General features: G+C 40.1%; 2 protein-coding genes across 7 annotated transcripts; one reads left to right on the top strand and one right to left on the bottom strand.

Annotated features, from left to right (window-relative positions):
- Positions 1-2,868: 2,868 nt before the first annotated feature.
- On the top strand, positions 2,869-9,425 carry LOC102710757 (disease resistance protein RGA5-like). 6 transcript variants are annotated; one of them, XM_015834040.2, is made up of 7 exons: positions 2,869-2,998; positions 3,094-3,153; positions 3,929-3,989; positions 4,581-5,480; positions 6,346-8,320; positions 8,660-8,857; positions 9,015-9,257. In XM_015834040.2, exons 4-7 carry the CDS (start codon positions 4,663-4,665, stop codon positions 9,255-9,257), a joined length of 3,234 nt encoding a protein of 1,077 aa, XP_015689526.1. In that variant the 5' UTR covers positions 2,869-2,998; positions 3,094-3,153; positions 3,929-3,989; positions 4,581-4,662. The 6 variants fall into 6 exon arrangements, with proteins under 6 accessions (XP_015689526.1, XP_040376601.1, XP_015689527.1 ...); XM_040520667.1 differs by lacking the exons at positions 2,869-2,998; positions 3,094-3,153 and adding an exon at positions 3,168-3,379 and having other exon boundaries at positions 3,453-3,989; XM_015834041.2 differs by lacking the exons at positions 2,869-2,998; positions 3,094-3,153 and adding an exon at positions 3,168-3,538 and having other exon boundaries at positions 3,662-3,989.
- Positions 9,426-13,003: 3,578 nt separating this feature from the next.
- LOC102720681 (CCR4-NOT transcription complex subunit 9-like) lies at positions 13,004-18,351 on the bottom strand. Its single transcript, XM_006648500.1, has 9 exons — positions 18,262-18,351; positions 16,641-16,712; positions 16,325-16,414; positions 16,171-16,213; positions 15,802-15,908; positions 14,744-14,839; positions 13,411-13,601; positions 13,235-13,304; positions 13,004-13,111 (listed from the first exon to the last, which is right to left on the bottom strand). Exons 1-9 carry the CDS (start codon positions 18,349-18,351, stop codon positions 13,004-13,006), a joined length of 867 nt encoding a protein of 288 aa, XP_006648563.1.
- Between the last annotated feature and the right edge of the window lie 119 nt (positions 18,352-18,470).

The raw sequence follows: 18,470 nt of genomic DNA, 5'->3' as shown, positions 1-18,470 counted from the left end.
TGGTTAGAGTATTACCAGGCATGGCCTTTTATCTCTACCAGCTCACAAATCAACGGGATATTTAACTACTATTAAAATTGACAGCCCTTCAAATGTCACTGTTAGATTTTGTCCATATATTTTTGCCACTGAAAAGAAAATATGCCACTTTCACCCACGTGACATGACACGTGTCTATCCAGCGCGGCTGGTCGGCGCGTCGGAGGGGTTCTCTATGCTCGACCATTAATGCCAGCCCAATAGCCGCTTGCTCCATGGCCACTTGCTCGTCGTCAAGGCCGCCGTGGGCAAGCCAGAGTCGTCGTCGTGGTTGGGCTACTCGTCACGGCTGAGCCCGACAAGCTGCCGCTCAGGGAGTTCGCATGCACCCGCGTTGACCTGAATACCTGATTGACGAGTGCGAGCCGCACGACTCGCTGATCGAGCTGCAGCTTGTGGGGCCCTCCACGTGCTGGTCGTCGTCGTCGCTCCCAGCAGCGTTCGCCGTGCGTGGCATCGGCTCCGGGACGTGCAATAAAGGGGAGAATGTCGCCATGGAGCTCGACGGTGAGGGGTCCAACCTCTCGTGTTGTCCGTATGTCGGCGACCTCTCACGTGTCTTCGCTGCTCCGCCGGTTCAACAACATCGTCGTGCCAGAGCTGGCTCCGGTGGTCTACGAGTTCACCACCGAGGACATCACCATCGTCGAGAGCGGCCTCAACTCGGTGGTGCTCGCCAGCAACACGGTTTCATCCTCGCCTCGCCACCCTCCTCCCTTCCGCCACCCCGTGCTCATCGTGCTGCTCTCCTGTCCCCACTCTCGCTACCGTCTCGCCTCATCTAGTGTCGCTGTCGCTCTTGCCATCACGGAGCGGAAGGGATGATGAGGGAGATGATGGGCCCTCCTTGCCACGGCCCGGCGTACGAGATGAAGCTGTACGCGCTGTGGAGGCGCGACTATTGCACCCACGCCTTCTGCAGCTTCGTCCACCGCGACGTCGAGCTTTGTGGCCCGCTGCCCTATTCCTCCTTCCCGCCTCGCACCGGACCTGGTATGCGCGTGCCCCTCTCTCTCCCTACCCTCACGCTGCTTGTCGACCCGCCACACTAGACAGACACGTGTAGTGCCACATGGGTGAAAGTGGCAAAAACTAAACTAGTATTCTCTCTAGTAGCAAAAATGTAAGTATGCAAGAACAAATCTAATAGTGGCATTTAAAGAGTTGCCAATTTTAATAGTGACAAATAGTTAAATATAAGTTGATAAAAATATACTTTGCAATCATAAATAATTTGTGAGCAAAAAATTTATATATATATCGATATACGGTGGTTTAAACACTAATACAGGAAAACAGAATACAACGAAAAAAATCAACTCCAAAGTTTGTTTCAAAATTCAAATGCCTGATACACTAATACCCGACAATTGAACTGATATTATGTCCATCAGCCCTTCGGATTCACAACAAAATTAACAAAAAGAAAGCAGTTGTTTCAGTTGACAGTCAACTGTTAGTTCAGATGAATCTTAATTTACATGAAAATATCTTTGATAGGTTTTATATGATGTTTTGCTTCACAGACGTTGCTACAGTAATAAACAGTACTTTAGATTTACCGTTGCTATAATATTTAAACAATATTTATGACATTACTTTACTGTGTTTACCTCACATGAACAACGTTTATCTGTCTTATTGTAGAGGATCCGGATCCGAACGTGTCAAGGTTATATTTTTACCCTCCGGTATGGAATGGTTCAGCGCCTCACATGGGTCGGTGCCTGTGCCGATCTGCCACGAGCAGGCCAGGCTAGGCCTACTACTAGTGGATTTGGGTCCAACTAAATTCACTTTAATCCATCTCTTAATCCACTCTAATTATTTTTCATTAGGATCCAATCCAAATTAATCCAACTTTAATTTTAGTCCAACCCACACCAAAATGGATCCAACCCACTCTAGTAAAATGGATGCACCTATTTGGTAAGTATAAACTCGGACCTAAAATTTTAAAACTCGCGTTCACACTATAAAAATTTATCAAATTTGACTGAAATTTGGTGTGATGATTTATTATGTGTAAGAGTAACTTTGTGTAAATTTTGATCAATTTCTACATGTGGATCCCACGTATATCTATTCTCTTATCCATTAGCTACCCAATTAAAAGATCCATTTGCCCTCCACGGGTTAAATCCATTTAAAACCTAAAATCACCTAACCAAATCCAGTCCATACCAATCTATCTTTCTCTATAACCCAACCCAATCCAATCCATTTGAAGTAACAATCCATTTGCACCCAACCAAAGACAATCGAAATTAAAATCCAATCCATTAATCCATTTCTATTCAACCCATTAGCAGGCCTAGGCCAGGCCCGTCACGCCTTTCGGCCCGTGTTGGGCCCGCCTCCTGGAATTTTGATATTTTGGCTCTTTTGAAAAACTTATTTTATAAATAGACCCATAAAAAAACTTATTACACAAATAGACATTTTTTACCGCGCCAACGTCATTGGCGTCGTCGTTGTATAGGACGCCGCCAATGACATTGGCATCGTCCTCCTGCCACACGAACACAACCGACGGCGCCAATGTCCTATACAATGACGGAGCCAATGATGTTGGTGCGGTCAAAAAAAATCTATTTATGTAATAAGTTTTTTCACGAGTTTATTTATAAAATAAGTTTTTTAAAAGACAAAATATGAAAATTACAGCCGAAGCCCCAGCCTGCAGGCACGGCGGCCGTGTGATGGGCCAGCCCGGCACGGCCCAAGCCCAAGCCACAGCGCTGCGTTGCGCCGCGCCGCTGCGTCGCCGTCGCCAGCCGCCGCAGGAGCAGGACGCGCCGTCGCTGTCGCCTTCGGAATCCATGAGTCCCAATCCGCGCCGCGCTCTGCCGGACAGACGAGACGACACCTCCATGGCTAACCCCCTCGATCCGTGGTGACGGAGCGCTCCTCCCAATGCTTCTACGGCTTCCCTTGCTACCGCCCGCCCAGCTCACTCGTATCTGTAGCCTAGCAATTTCTTCTGTTCTTCTTTTTTTTTTTTGCCTCACTAGCATATTATCTGATTATACTTCTTTCTCTCTTCTTGCACAGCGTCGATTTGCAACGCAATATGATTACTGCAATAATCAGCGTTGCCCTGATTCTAGAAAGGTAATCTTGTAACCCTTAGTTTTGCTGAACTGCAGTTCTCTTCTTCACCTTTCTCCACTTTGCTGGATAAGATCATTGGGATTACTTTATGTATTTGTGGAAAGTTGCGTAGATGACGCATGGACGTGTGGATGTGTGATGATCCATTGGAACTGAACTCTTCATGTGGGGATAAACCGACCACAAAAAACATAACAAGGGTTTAATCAACTAGGCTACTACTATAGTAATGACCTTGACTGATTCACTACTGAACACTAGTAGTTTAATCCGGTTTAATGTTTTATTTGTTGTTTAAGCTTGGTGGGTAGTAGCAAGGACAGAATATGTGGTGTTCTACCATGTCCCCTACGTGTTCGAGAAAATGACGGCATGATGAAAGCAAGTACGACCCTTCAGAAACACTAATGATTAATTAACACTAGTTTACAGTAGTAACGGCGTTGGCTAATACACTAGTAATTAACACTAGTTTGCTTTGACTTTAGAGTTTCCTTTCTTGTTTAAGCTTGGTGGCCAGTAGCAAGGATGGAATATATGATGTTCTACCATGTCCTTACGTGGTTAAGAAAATGACCACAGTATGATGAATGCAAGTATGACCCTTCAGAAACTGTCCAAATTTTACCCACTGATCGCTTGAAAACCAGAGCCATGTAGGGAGTAAATTAAGATGATGGATGGATACTGATACTCCATTGATAAACCGCCTGGCTTCGAGGCAGACTGTCAGTCGACTGTCACACATCGTGTCTTCACTGCCATCGTTTTGCAGGCACAGCCGGGAGGAAGTGTTGCAACTCCCTTCCAGGACGTTCGTTGTTCCAGCCTTCCAGGTATACATGTGTGCGTCTTAAACTCAAACCAAACTAGCTGGATACTTTCCCTTTTTGAGGTGCTACCATATTTTTCTTGTCAATATGATTGATTCCGGTTAAATTACTTACCAAGAAAGGGGCATGGGGTTGCTATTGGTTTCTCAACTATACCTAAGATGTTTTTGCAATTAATATTCTCTACTCATATCTATTCATGCTAGCACCTTAATTGCTACTCCCTCCATCCTAGAAAAACGAATTCCTGATGTCCAGATTCATAGCCAGGAATTCGTTTTTTCTAGGACAGAGGGAGTAGTTGTTGGTGGCAGAGCTAGCGTTTGAAGCCTGTAGGGTAAATCTCAATAAGTTGAAATAAATTTCATGAAGATTGGACAAATTTAAGTTGTGGTTTCAAAAAGCTGTAGGTCCAACTGACCCCACAGCTTGCATGTAGCTACACAGCCACTGCTGGTAATTTCTTCTATTGGTAGTAAACCAACAGTTAAGATGACTTGTACTAATGACAAGACTGGTCGTTGAATACACCGTAAAGGTACTCTTCTAACTATTATCTGTTTTTTTTTTTTGCATGGTGTCATGTTTTTTTAGTCGATGGGGGAACTGTACTGTTCTATTTGTCAGCAGTTTTGAATGCATGAATCATACCTGAGGGTAAAGAAGATCGACAAAGATGGCAGTTGTGGCAGGGGCAATGACCACCCTCATTGCTAAGTTGACTACCCTGCTGATGGATCAATACAAGCTGCAGAGGGGTGCAAGGGGAGATATCATGTTTATCAAAGAGGAGCTCGAAAGCATTCAGGCTGCCCTTGAGAAGTTGTTTGAGGTGCAAGTAACTGACAGCCAGGTTAAGATTTGGGAGAGGGATGTGAGGGAGCAGTCCTATGACATTGAGGATATCATTGACACCTTCATGGTTCACGTCGAGACCCATTTGCTAGCCAGGCCACATGGACTCCTCGAAGGGTTCGTGAAGGGAAGTCTGAGCCGGCTGAAAAGAGCAAGGATTCGCCACAGTATTGCTACTGACATTAGACGTATTAGGAGGCTTGTCAATGAGGCGACGGCACGCCGTGAAAGGTATAAGGTTGATAGTATTGTTGCTGCTGCCAAGATGGAAACCAAGATTGATCCCCGTTTAGTTGGTATCTACGGAGAGGCTGCAAAACTTGTTGGCATAAGTGGCCCAAAGGAAGAATTGGCCAGGTTGCTGATGGAGTCAGAGGGCACCACAAAGAATAAACTGAAAGTGATCTCCATCGTTGGAGTTGGTGGTTTAGGCAAGACAACTCTTGCTAATGTCATATATCAACAGTTTAGACAGCAATTTGATTGTCATGCTTTTGTTTCAGTGTCCTTAAAGCCCGATTTAAAGAAGATCCTGGGTAGCATACTCCGTCAATTCAGTCAACAAGGCTATAATTGGACAGAAGCATGGGGTGCTGAGGAAATCATAAACCAAATCAGGGATGAAATTAAGGACAAGAGGTACTATAGTTAACCAAATATTATATGCTTATGGTTATCCCATGCTATTAGTCAACATTTTTGCTCCATGTTCAGCCAGAATTTGGAGCTAGGTTTAAGGGTTTGGGAAAACATAATACCCCTGTTCAGGCTGCTAGATCAGTTATAAAATTGAAACTAATCCTTTGTCTAAGCTAAAAGTATAACAACCCAAGTTCAATGGGCTGTAAAAGTTTAGGGAGCAAGGTGTGATAACAGAAGTAAGTTCAAGTGGCTACGAAAGTGAAATGCAAATTCAGGGTGTTCAATAAGCACAAGACACAAGTTTAGAGGTCTACAATGAAATTGACTCTTTCAGAATTGATACAACTTTTAGGGAAGGGATTCTGTCATATGCAACTTTTACACTTGAACTTTTTTTTTCCCATAACCGCAACCCTTTCATCTCAAAGGTGATTTTCGCATGCTGGTTCCACATGTTATTGTCTGTACTCTGTTCCACGTCATTAGGTTGCTAACAGGTTGCATCAGCTCCAAATTGGCTGCACACTTCTTTTATTTATTTAGGGGTCATTCCATACCATCACTAATGAAAAACAAAGATCTTACATAATATATGAGTTCAGGAAGCAGTAACCACACCTAAGGTTAGGTAAGAAAAGTGATCACCTCTAACACAATTGAAAATATAGCTTCTTGAGATCTAGTATTTTCTCTCCCTCACCTTCTGTGAGTTTTGTCCAATGTCAATTCTTCTTCTCAGTGCACAGCCTTGTGAGCTGTTGAATACTTCCTCTGCTATTTGCCTATGAAAGGATCCAATTAATTGGTTTTCAGTTTCAATTTAACCTATGTATTATGCTAATGTTGTCTTATGAAACCACAGGTACTTGATTGTAATTGATGATATATGGGAGAAACCAGCGTGGGAATGTATCGAGTGTGCTTTAATAGAAAATGACTGTGAAAGCAGAATAATCACAACAAGTAGAGTTCTTGATGCTGCCACACCAAGCTCCTCTGAGGTTGATCATACCATTTATAAGCTGCAGCCACTTTCTTATGACAACTCGAAAAAATTGTTCTACAAAAGGATATTTTGCTGTGAAGATGGTTGCCCATCGGAACTGAAGGATATATCTGAAAAAACTCTAAGAAAGTGTGATGGAGTCCCATTAGCCATCATCACCATAGGCAGTTTGTTGGCTACGAGACCACAAAATATAAACCAATGGGATAGGGTACACAATTTAATTGGTTCTGGACTTGAGAAAAGCCACCATGTGGAGGATATGCGGCACATATTGTCTATTAGTTATTACGATTTGCCAGCCGATTTAAGAGCTTGCTTCCTATATCTAACTATATATCCAGAGGATTACAATATACAGAGAGATCAACTGATACGCAGATGGATATCTGAAGGGTTTATCCTCGGAGAAAATGTGGATGCTTTATATGAACAAGGAGGCAATTACTTCAGTGAGCTAATTAACAGAAGCATGATTCAACCAGCATACATTGACAGTCATGGAAGGGTACACGCTTGTCGTGTACATGATATGGTACTCGATCTTATCACATCATTGTCAAATGAAACAAATTTTCTGACGGTATTAGGTGGTCAGCAGTGCACATATTATCCAAACAAGGTTCGCCGGTTGTGCCTCCAGAGCAGCATATATGGGTATGGCCACACCATACAACAGAAGAAAGTGAAGTGGCCCCGGTTGAGGTCACTAATCCTATTCCCCCATGCTACCAACTTGTTGCCATCCCTTTCGAGATTCCGTATTTTGCGTGTGCTGGATTTGGAAGGTTGTCAAGACTTGAAGTGTTGCCAAATCGAGGGTATCTGTGATTTGTTTCATTTGAGGTCTCTAATACTGAAGGATACAAATATTAGTAGCCTACCCCCAAAAATTGGTAACCTAAGTTGTTTACACACACTGGACATAAGGCACACTGTCATAACTGAACTTCCGTCAACAGTTGTTTATCTAAGAAAACTGGTGACCCTACTAATTGACGCATCCGTAAAATTACCTGATGGAATTGGGAACATGGAGTGCTTACAGGAAATATCATTGGTTGGTATTAGCAAGTCTCCAAACTTTTTGAAGGATCTAGGGAGTTTGACAGAATTAAGAATACTCCAGATTTCAGAGAGTTCTGGTGTGTGGTATAAGAGTTATGAGAAAACTTTGAGTGATTCCTTGTGTAGTCTGCACAAAATTCATGATCTTTACATCCATGGCTGTAAACTGTCCGCTGTGTTCGTATCAAATATAAGATGCTTTCCTCAGCATCTCCGATATTTTTCATGTGGCCAATTATCCATGTTGCCAAGGTGGATCAATTCATCCTTATTGCATCTCTCCACCATAGATTTGATACTTAACATACTACGACAAGACGATCTTCAAAGTCTTGGTGCCTTACATTTTCTGCATTGTCTCCGTCTTAATGTGTTTAAAATTGAACCTGAAAGGTTGGTTGTTGGCACTGGGCATGCAAAGTTCCATAATCTAGCTGAGTTTTCGTTTACCACTCATGCCTTGGGGCTTATATTTAGACAATATTCTATGCCAAGGCTTGAAAACCTTGAGCTAGCTTTTAATGTTCAAGAGACAATGAATTTTGATATTGGCTTGGAGCACCTATCTTCTCTTAAGGCTGTCACTGTAAGACTTGATTGTAGGGATTCCAGAATTTTTGAGGTGCAAAGTGCAGATGCTGCCATTCGGAGGATTGCATACATGAACTCCAACCAACCTAATGTTCATGTGATCAGGCATTATGAACACAACATGATAAAGGATGATGTGAAGGTTCAGAAGGAAACAAAAGAGGGAAAAGAGGTACTTTCTAAATGACTAATTAATGGAAGACTTAGTAACACGTAGTAGATGGAGTTGATGAAGATCGTTTGTCTTTGCCCACTGCAGCATGATACTTAACTATCGTGTTCCTTTTTTGGGGGGGGGGGGGGGGCATAATAAAGGTTGTGTCATCCTAGCTATATAGAGGTCAGAAGTGTTCTTACATTAATCGTGTCACCTTGATGTAATTGTCAGAGATCAATAAAGTTTCCTTTATCCGATAAACATACAACTTTCTGAAACATAGGTTAACTTCAAAATTAGCTGAAACAAACTTACATTTATGTTTGTTCTTAAGCTTTGACATTTTCCTTGTAGATATTGGAAAATAAGATTGGTCCATGGGGTGGAAATGGTGGTGTCACTTGCGACATCAAGGTGGCATCCAAACGCTTGGAAAGTGTTACTATTTGTAGCGGAATAATCATTGACGCCCTTGCATTTTCTTACTTCGACAAAGATGGAGAGCGGCACACGACCAGCCTATGGGGTGGTCTTGGTGGGAGTGTTCAACTGGTGAGTTGATCATAAAAAGTTTTTTTTTTTTGCAATACAAATATGGCATTTCTTTCTTTCTTCCTGGATTGAATCCAGCAAAAAGACCATCTCAAGCCTCCTATAATTTAATTGCAATGCAGGAATTAAAGATGAAATGGAAACTTTTTTCTTGCAGATTAATCTTGATGAAAGAGAGTATCTTGTGGAGGTTATTGGAACAGTGGGTCCATTCAATGTGTCATCCGAGGCTATAACATCGCTTACACTTGTGACCAATGTACGTAGCTATGGACCTTTTGGGCAGCCACAGGGTACTCCTTTCCGCACTCCACTGAAGAAAAACAGTTGCATTGTTGGCTTCTTTGGGCGTTCAGGAACATATCTTGATGCAGTTGGGGTCTATTTTCATCCTCTTTAGATCCAAGATACTTCTTTTCATTGTTCCATTTAGCAAAGTGCGTAATTTGTTAACTAAGCTTCTAGCTGATCTTCGCCTTGTGTACGAATGTTTTCTTTTGTTGTTTTTCTTTTTACATTTCCTGCTGTCATGTTTGGACTCTTTCAATTCTTGTGATTCGTTTTCCCTCGACCAGATTTTTGTTCAGTTGTTCAAATAGCATCAGGAGTTGTTTTACACCTTTATCTCTTCACTTCTGCTGATGCTTATAAGCTAAAATTTAAATTTTTAACTTTAAATTTAAAGTTTTTTTTGGGGGATTTCTCATTGTACTTTATTTTTAGTCTTGGTTTTTAGATTACTAAGAACATATATATAAAATTTTATTCATAAATTATTTTTCGTTCGCAAATATGTCATCACCCATTAGATTCATATGTAGTGAGCTGCAATAAAATGGTCATGACCAAATCCTGTGTATAGCAGTGATCCCCTCTAGAATTCACAAAACTGAGACTGAGCCATGTCAGCCAAGGAATATGGACAGTTCGATTGAGGCCTTGTTCAGTTTTTTTTTTCAAAAACATCAAATCAGATATACAGAGACACATTTGAAGTATTAAACGTAGTCTAATTACAAAATAAATTACAGATTTCGCCAAGAAACTGCGGGACGAACCTTTTGAGCCTAATTAATCCGTTATTAGCATATGTAGTTTACTGTAGCACTTATGGCTAATCACATACTAATTAGGCTTAAAAGATCCGTCTCATGATTTTCTCCATAATTGTGTAATTAGTTTTAATGTTCATGTATATTTAATTATTCATTTAGATGTCTAAAAATTCGATGGGATGTTTTTGGGAAACTTTATGGAAACTAAACATAGCCATGCATGGAGAAGAGAGTACGAAAGAATTGCAAACAGAGCTGATGGGAACAGTTGGATTTTATGGCGATAGGTGTGAGTTGGCACCTTTTCAGTTTCAGTAACACGTATATCAAATCAGGAGAAATTGGACATTATGTCACTATCAATAGTTGGTTTTGCTAGAATGTCACTCTACGGATTCGTATATTTAAAATGTCACTCTGAACATGTGATGGGCATTTATTTTGCCATTTCGGCCACTCCAGTCATTTTTGCTGCTTTTGCCGGCTTGGAGGGACAAAAATACCCCTGGAGGTTGTAGAAGTATGAGAGGCAGAACAGACACCGGTGCTCTCTCATCTTTCCTCTTCCCCGCCCGGCGATGTCGTACAGCATCGTCGTTCCTTCATCTCCGTCGCCGCTCCAACACGACGCGCTGGAACACGAACATGCCGTTTGGGAGGTTGACGCAGAGGATGATGGCCTGTTCGCGCCACCCGTCGACCGCGAGCTGGAAGAACCGCGTCTCACGGATGCGCGCCTCGGCGAAGCGCGCGTTGAGGCGTGTGCCGACGAGCTCGGCCAGCAACAGCTCCGGCAGCCCAACCTGGCGAAGGAAGGCTTTGAGCTTGGGATGCTTCGCCGCGGTGAGGGCCACGCTGCCGGACGACTCGAGAAACCACTCGACGAGCAGCGCGAGCGCCGCTTCGGCCTGCTGCCACGGCGGTCGAGCGAATTAGGTAGTGGCCATGGTGGAATCGCTGCTCCTCCTCGTCGTGCATGCGGCGGCCGGCAAGGCGACCGACGCACTCGTCCAGTGCGTCACCCCCGCGTGCGGCATCGATAGCGACCGCCGCAAGCTGGAGCGCCAGCTGCTGGCCGTCCAGTGCATGCTGCCCGACGCCGAGACGAAGAGCGACGCCAGCCCCGCCGTGAAGGCGTGAAGCGGTGGACGAATTAAACAACATGCTAGATTGATAACTGAAATTGCTTTTCTACGGGGCGCACTCAACACAAATTCACTCACAAGACATATTCTTCAGACTCGGTGTGTTATGAGAAAGATATTTTCAGGCCAGTTTTTAGGTTTAATTTTACAATGCAAAGAATTTGCAGCAGCTACCAACGGAACCACATAATTAAGTTTATGCATGAAGTAATTAGTACAGTACATACAAGAACATGTCATTTGTTTGCTCCATGTGTAGTGGCTCAACCGGTGATAGATATCCAGGTTGCTCTTCTGAATCTCAACATGCAAGAACATGTCAACGACTTCCGCTACGAGGCGCTCCGCCGGGAGGCACAGATCGGCGGCTCCACCGCCCGCAAGGTGCTCAGCTACTTGACGCCGCACAATCCCCTCCAGTTCCACGCCGCCATGAGCATGAAGCTAAGTGGCGTCCTTGAGAAGATGAACAAGCTGGTGGTGGTGAAGCTGTTGCTGGAGCAACGAGATTACAGGGGTATTTTTGTCCCTCCAAGCTGGCAAAAGCAACAAAAATGCCTGGAGTAGCCAAAATGGTAAAATAAATGTTGGTCACGTGTTCGGAGTGGCATTTTAAATGTGTGAATCTGTGAAGTGGCATTCTGGCAAAACCAACTATTATTGAGAGTGGCATAACCAATTTCTCGTTAAATCAGTGAGTAACCAGAGTCCAACAAGATCAACAACGAGTAGTCCAACAAGATCAGCGGTAACCAAAGAGTAGCATACGGTATTTGAATAGTAAAAAACATTAGAAACAGAGTCCAACAAGATCCACTCAGACTCCAAGAAGTCCAAATGAAAACCAACCTGCTACATCCTCCAGAGCGTCTATGGATCAAGATTTAGTTTTAGGGTTTTGGGGAGTTGCTTAACCGTGTGAGAGATTGTCACATAACACACGGAGACATTTTCTGCTTTCATATGGCGCAGTCAGATTTAGGGACGATCCTACAGAGAAAAAAAAAACAGGACGTGTGTGTGTAGGTTGCTGGATCTCGTCCATGCACGACTTGGTCTCAATTAACCCGAGATCAACCAACAAAATCAAACAGATCATTTCTATTCCTTGCAATGAAGGAAAGGGGAAGTGCTCCGAATTCAGTGTTTGGATTCAGCTCACACCAGGTTTCGAAAGATGATCACTTCATGAAGCTCATATTCAAACAGCCAAATTGAAGAAAGATACTCTCTCTATATTTTTTTATGTATGACACCGTTGATTTTTAGAATCACGTTTGATCATTCGTCTTATTTAAAATTTATATCCAAATATGCAAAATTATAATGCATAATTAAAGTTTCTATAATAATAAATCATATTATAACAAAATAATTAATAATTATATAATTTTTTTGAATAAGACGAATGGTCAAACATGAACCTAAAAAGTCAACGGCGTCATATAAAAAAATATGGAGGGAGTATGTCCGTAGTACTGGATCTTGCATTATAATACCTGTATTTCCAAAAGCACAGCGAGTACAGGATCAGGAATACATATTTCATCAATTCTCAAATCTTGACCTCGGAAAAGCGCAGTAAATTAGTCGACAAAACTAACATATTCTTCTGTATTCCATTGTCGAACACAAAATCTTCCATACAAGAACAACAGAACATCAACCACAATTTTCTAGATAATGGAAATTTGACTGACAAAACTCAATTTACTTTCCTGCAACAGTTAGTTCAATATTATCATGCCGATATAATAAATTCTGCAGAAGAATTTAAACCAACACCCAACATATCATAAAATAAGTCTCAATACGAGAGCAGTTCTCAAATTTATTTTGTTTGTAGATGTTCAAAACGATGAAAGCATAAAACAAGTCTCTTGCATGCACTGCAGAAAATGACATAGTCCATCATCTTAGGTATCTGCAAAGCAATCAGGTTTTGTTTATATCTTCGGCAGGCCACCAAGAACTGAAGGAGGCCATCCTCCCACTTTTCCACTTGTCACTTTAACCAGCAGTTGTTGGAGCCACTCTTGCATTGTAGGGTCATCCTGCATTTGTAGTTCAAAAAAACCATATCCATCAGCTGATTGCAATTATCACCAGTTTAGTTTTGTTCAGTGTAATGGCAGAGAATTATTGGTGACAAGTGACAACTAGAGTGCAGAACTCACCTTAACAAGGTTGTTGAATGTCCCATCTTTCAGTGTGATAGGAAGGGAGGTCTGCAGTGCCTCAAGGCCCCTGGGTTATTGCAGAGGGGGAAGAAACGGCATTGCCGGCGATTTAGAACAAGTTTTTGGCCGGAAACGTACATGAGTTCTGCAACAAGGAAGTGAGAAAAACAAACCTGGGATTTTCTGTGATCCTGAGGTAACAGTGGATAATGTGCTTCAGCAACCTTGGGGAGGGCTTGTCGTCCAGTGAAGTGACCATGCTTGCTAAAGCAGTTCCCACAGCGAAGAACCGATCTGCGGTGGCACAAATGTAACCAAGCCCCACATCATCCAGGACAATCTTTTCAATAACAAAAGTTGCAACCTGCGCATATATTTGAGTAAATCAGTAAATGAAAGTAATTTTGTCTAACAGCTAGTACCAAACTAAGGGCCCTTATTTACAAAAACTTCAGACTATGCTTGTGCCTGTTTCTGGAGTTTACTTCCACCTGATTTTTTTTTTGGTGAAATAATCAATAGTTGACAAAGAGACACCCGAGCCTTTTAAAGATGGGTTACTTAGATCCATGCCATTATAAATTTTGCATATTTTTAAAATATACTATTACTATTTCACAACTATTTAAGATATGTCACTACGTAGCCCTTCAGTGAATTTAGAAATTTTTTGTACCAAATTGCCTTCTACTTTAAGCAGTCTTTTGAAGAGAGTGGTGAACAACACATAGGATAATATGGTCTAAATTTTTTTAAAGTGCACTGAATAAATGTATAGTGGCATATCTCGAATAGTTCTAAGATTAGAACGAGATTATTCCGATTAGTCGAGTAGTAATGGTATTTTTTAAAATAATCAAATTTATAATGGCATGGATCCAATTAACCGTTTAAAGATTAGGTATTTAACAATACTCTCTACTGGCACTACAACTAATATAAGCTGTTTATTTTTTCTCTAATCTAATGGATCAAATCTATTTATACTACTGCATGAACTACTAATAGTACAATGTTTTTTCTACTAAATTCTAAATCAAAGATCGAGAATCTTCTACTGAAAATAATATTGGTACTAGAATGCTATCAGCAATTCAGAGCCCCATAGCATATCCCTTTAAAGATACATACACAAATAACCGGCCAAGGCTTGGCTGCAGATTACAAGGGCTAACTTATGGTTTTCTGTGGCTATAGTCTAGGGAAGAAAAACATTAACTGAAAGAGTGTACATAACTTAAAATTCACATCTAAAAATGCAAATATGGCACACATAGCAAAGGTACACAGTGGACTTCTTACACATTATCAATAGCTAAGCATTGTATAAATCAATGAATTACTACAGTGTATTCCATATGTGCAGGACCTAATTAAAGTATACTTTGAGCTGATTCTAGGTGAACATAGAAATGTGCTTCTGTCAAACTTTACACATGAAAGAATACTAAAAGACATAAAAGGTGATGTTCTTTTAGGTGAGGACTGATATGGCTGGCTACTTACAGTTTTTGAAAGCTCACTGCCTGTCGTCATGGCGTGCATGCACAGAGGAACAAATTCATATTGCAGCAGAAAATTGATGACTTCTTTATCGTCAGCCTGCATTATAACAAGTAAAAGAAGCTTCGTTTTAATTCATCATAGGCATGTTTAAAAAGGGAACGATTTCATATTTTGTATGTTTATAATTTAAGTTATTGGTCCCTTCAAGGCTTTGCCTTTTTAGCCATTGATACTAATTAATTTGTCTTTGTTTGCAAACTATACAACACTGAACCATGAAGTTTATACTAGCTCTATATTCAAAAATATATATTCTTGACTTTATTTGGTGATTTATGCGTAACTTAAACCATTACTTTTCTATTAGAATGTAGCAATAATATCTAACAAAATTATAATATTTTAAATTACTCATAAAGAAAAAGTCTACCTATATGATTTTTATGTTTTGAAACTATTAAATATTTTGAGAGCTATTGGTGGCCAAATTCTCAAAAGTTTGACCGAATAAAGTTAACAATACCATTTATGTAAATATGGAAGGAATAACTCTTGATGATTAAGATAGTTTATGCTATCTCTATACTATTTAAACTGGTATAAATTGAAAAACAGTTGAATTGAAGCTCAGTGATGTTGATGAGCTGGTGGCTGGTCTCTGTCAGAGACTAATAGCTGTATCATGTGCTGCGAATAATGAGATGATAGCTATATCTTTTCCAGTTATTTTGGGTGTAAACTGTAGGGTTCATTGCATTGTGCTATGCATGACAAAAGATTTCAGGAATGAGAAGAAACATTAAAGTGAATACTGCTTTTATAAAGTAATGGTTTTCTTAAAATACACCAAGTTACTGTGTGAACTGGAAATTGCACATCCCATGAATAATCAAACATTTATGATTTGTTGTGAAGGAAGTTAACTGTTCGATCTTTTACTTCAATACAATAGAAAGTTTCATGCTCAGCTAAAGAATTTACACAATAATAAATGACTTTTTGTTGTCAAATAAAGGGCATTAATTCCTACCGAAGCACAGTTTCCGTTTATGAATTACCTTAACAAGAGCACCAATGACACCCAAAGTGGTCAGCCGCAAGTATTCAAAAGGTCTGGTCTTGCTTTCAGTTTGCAAAAATGCACACAGGTACAGTGGAATACGAGCTGAAAAATGAAAGGGTCAAAAGAGTGAATGTCACAAATGAATCTCAAAGCTAAAAGGTTAATTTGTAATTTGTACCATAAGAGTGAAAAACAAACACTGTAGAATATCTAAAATTCTAGATAGGCCTAATGGAATGCCTAATTCCACAAGATAATGAATTAGCAGTACATTGATATGTCGGAATGTAGGATGGCAGATAATCAACAAATATACATCATCAGTATCCTTCAGATAGGGCATACAAAGGACCGTGCTCATTACCTTGTAAGAAATGTCTCCTGGTCTCTGGATGGGATGCAATACACTGCAATAAAGAAACAAGTAAAATAAAAGGAAGGTGAACACAAAAAATGATAGATGGAAAATAGTAGCAGTAATATTTCTAGTGTTGTTTTCTTTTTCTTAGTGTGTGTACCTGAAGAAGTGCGAGTGCATTGCAGACTCTATTTGAAGCAGGTAATGATAATGTTGGGGGTGAAAGTGCAGGGTAGACTACTATAATCTCCTGTTTATTACAGCAAGAATAAGAAGAGGTAAGTATCTGTTAACACTAATAAAGGTGAGCTCAAACATTAATAAAGCCCCATTAATTAGCACAATATTTGATATAATAAGCAACTCAATGTGTTTTCAATGCTGAATTGTAGAGAATATCTGGCATTAAAAAAACACTTTTTTGGGGTGTGTATTGGGTACACAATAGATAAAGTAGTAGTGAAGAATGTTCATACCTGGAGCAGCGCAATAATTGTGCCAAAGGAGTGCCACAACATTGGAGCCAAATCCGGAAATAACTCTCTCTTCTAAAAATACAAAGAACAACATCACTAAATGATACCTTTTTTTTCTTTGTATGACGATATAGCACCTCAATGACCAAGTTTTTTTTTTTATGTAAGGACCAAAACAAAATCAATCAACCATAAAAATAAATAACGATTAATTATTTGGCGAATTATGATGAAAATAGTTTCTACTAAATAATTAATATATTACAGTACTAGGGGCCTAGAGTCCAGCGACCTTATGGAGCAACCACGGATTTTTAACCGGCTGCAATGTAGTACACACCCTATGGTGACACTTTTTCTGATGCTACTAACCACTCCCTCCAATTTTATCATTCCTATTGTTTTGGACAACAAGATAGTCTCCCAAACTTAACTTTTACTAAGATTTTCTGTTATAAAATATAAAATAAAAACATATATTTTTTTACTTTATTAAAGTAATTTTAAGTCTTATCTATACATGTTGTTCTAATGTTTTCAAACTAAATATTTTTAATGATATTAACACTTACAATTTTAGACGATTGACTTGAACCTTGTCTACAATGTTATGAATTACCAAACCAGATGGACAATTTGTTGTGTATTCTTCCTAACCTCTAAAAGAGTTCATGAATCTACTAATATCTTAAGGAGACCCACTGGTGTATGTTAAGGGGTACAATGAAATATTTCCGTTTCATACAAATGTTATGCTTTCTTTGTGCGTTGGTTTTAGTTCTAGTTTATTATTTCAAACATTCTTGTTCCCTTGTTTTCTAATTTTTAAACGGGGGGATTTCTATTTCCTTGAGAAAGATATATATTTGGTTTGTTTTTTCTTCTATGTTGTCAGTTATTTTAGCTTTTTGGAAGTTGTATGCTATGTGCAGAACCTTTTTGGTCATATATGGGCTTTCCATTTAAGGAAAAAAAAGGAGTTCACAATGTGAGTAAATTTTGAACCGTTGTGATTTTGGATGCATTTCGGTTTATGTTACATACTTTTCTATACTGCAATAAGTGTGTACCACTTAATTTTCATAACTTAATATAGGCCTATTTTGTTTTGGCTTTCTACTGACATTCGAACCAAAACAAAAAAAATCCTTTTGGTGGCTTTTCCAAAATTCATTGCTCTTCTAGTGCTAGAAGAAACTCTAAGAGGAAGAAATTGAGGTTTTCCTCTTTGTACCCAAATTTATCCTTGTCACGCTACCAACAAACTAGATTACATCTTCCATAACTCTATCATGCATGGTTCCATTGGTCCGGCACAAGCAACTAGTGGCACCATGGATGGACATTCACCCCTCCCCCCCCCTTTCTTTCTCTCTCTCTACATTCCATGCATTTTTCTACAATCCATCTTTAACCTCAATTCATGCATCTATCTACTGCTCGAGATGTCAATATGTTCCAATAATCTTAAGCAAAATGTTTGCCTTTTGAAAAATTTGAACCAAGAAGGGGACCTTACTGTATTGGCTATACGAGTAAATATGCAATTACAAACAAGATGACCCTTTAATTCCAAATAAAAGAATCAATATAATAGATAATTACGGAAAATATATATTACCTTGCGTAGCTCTGCAAGGGCATGCTCTTTGAGCTTTGGATCTAATAGATCAAGAATAAGCCGCTCAACAAGAACTTGGCTAGTTGACATCACGAAGTGTTGGTATGAGATGCAATGGAAGAAATAACAAACTATATGAAGAGAAACACGAAGAAAAAGTCCCTTATGCTTCTGAAAGAGAGAAATAGAACTCAGGATGCACCCATCCA

This window comes from Oryza brachyantha, chromosome 2 (assembly GCF_000231095.2).
Source record: "Oryza brachyantha chromosome 2, ObraRS2, whole genome shotgun sequence".
NCBI classification, from domain to species: Eukaryota; Viridiplantae; Streptophyta; class Magnoliopsida; order Poales; family Poaceae; genus Oryza; species Oryza brachyantha.
Note: the sequence above shows the minus strand (reverse complement) of the source record. Positions and strands in the feature narration are given on the sequence as shown.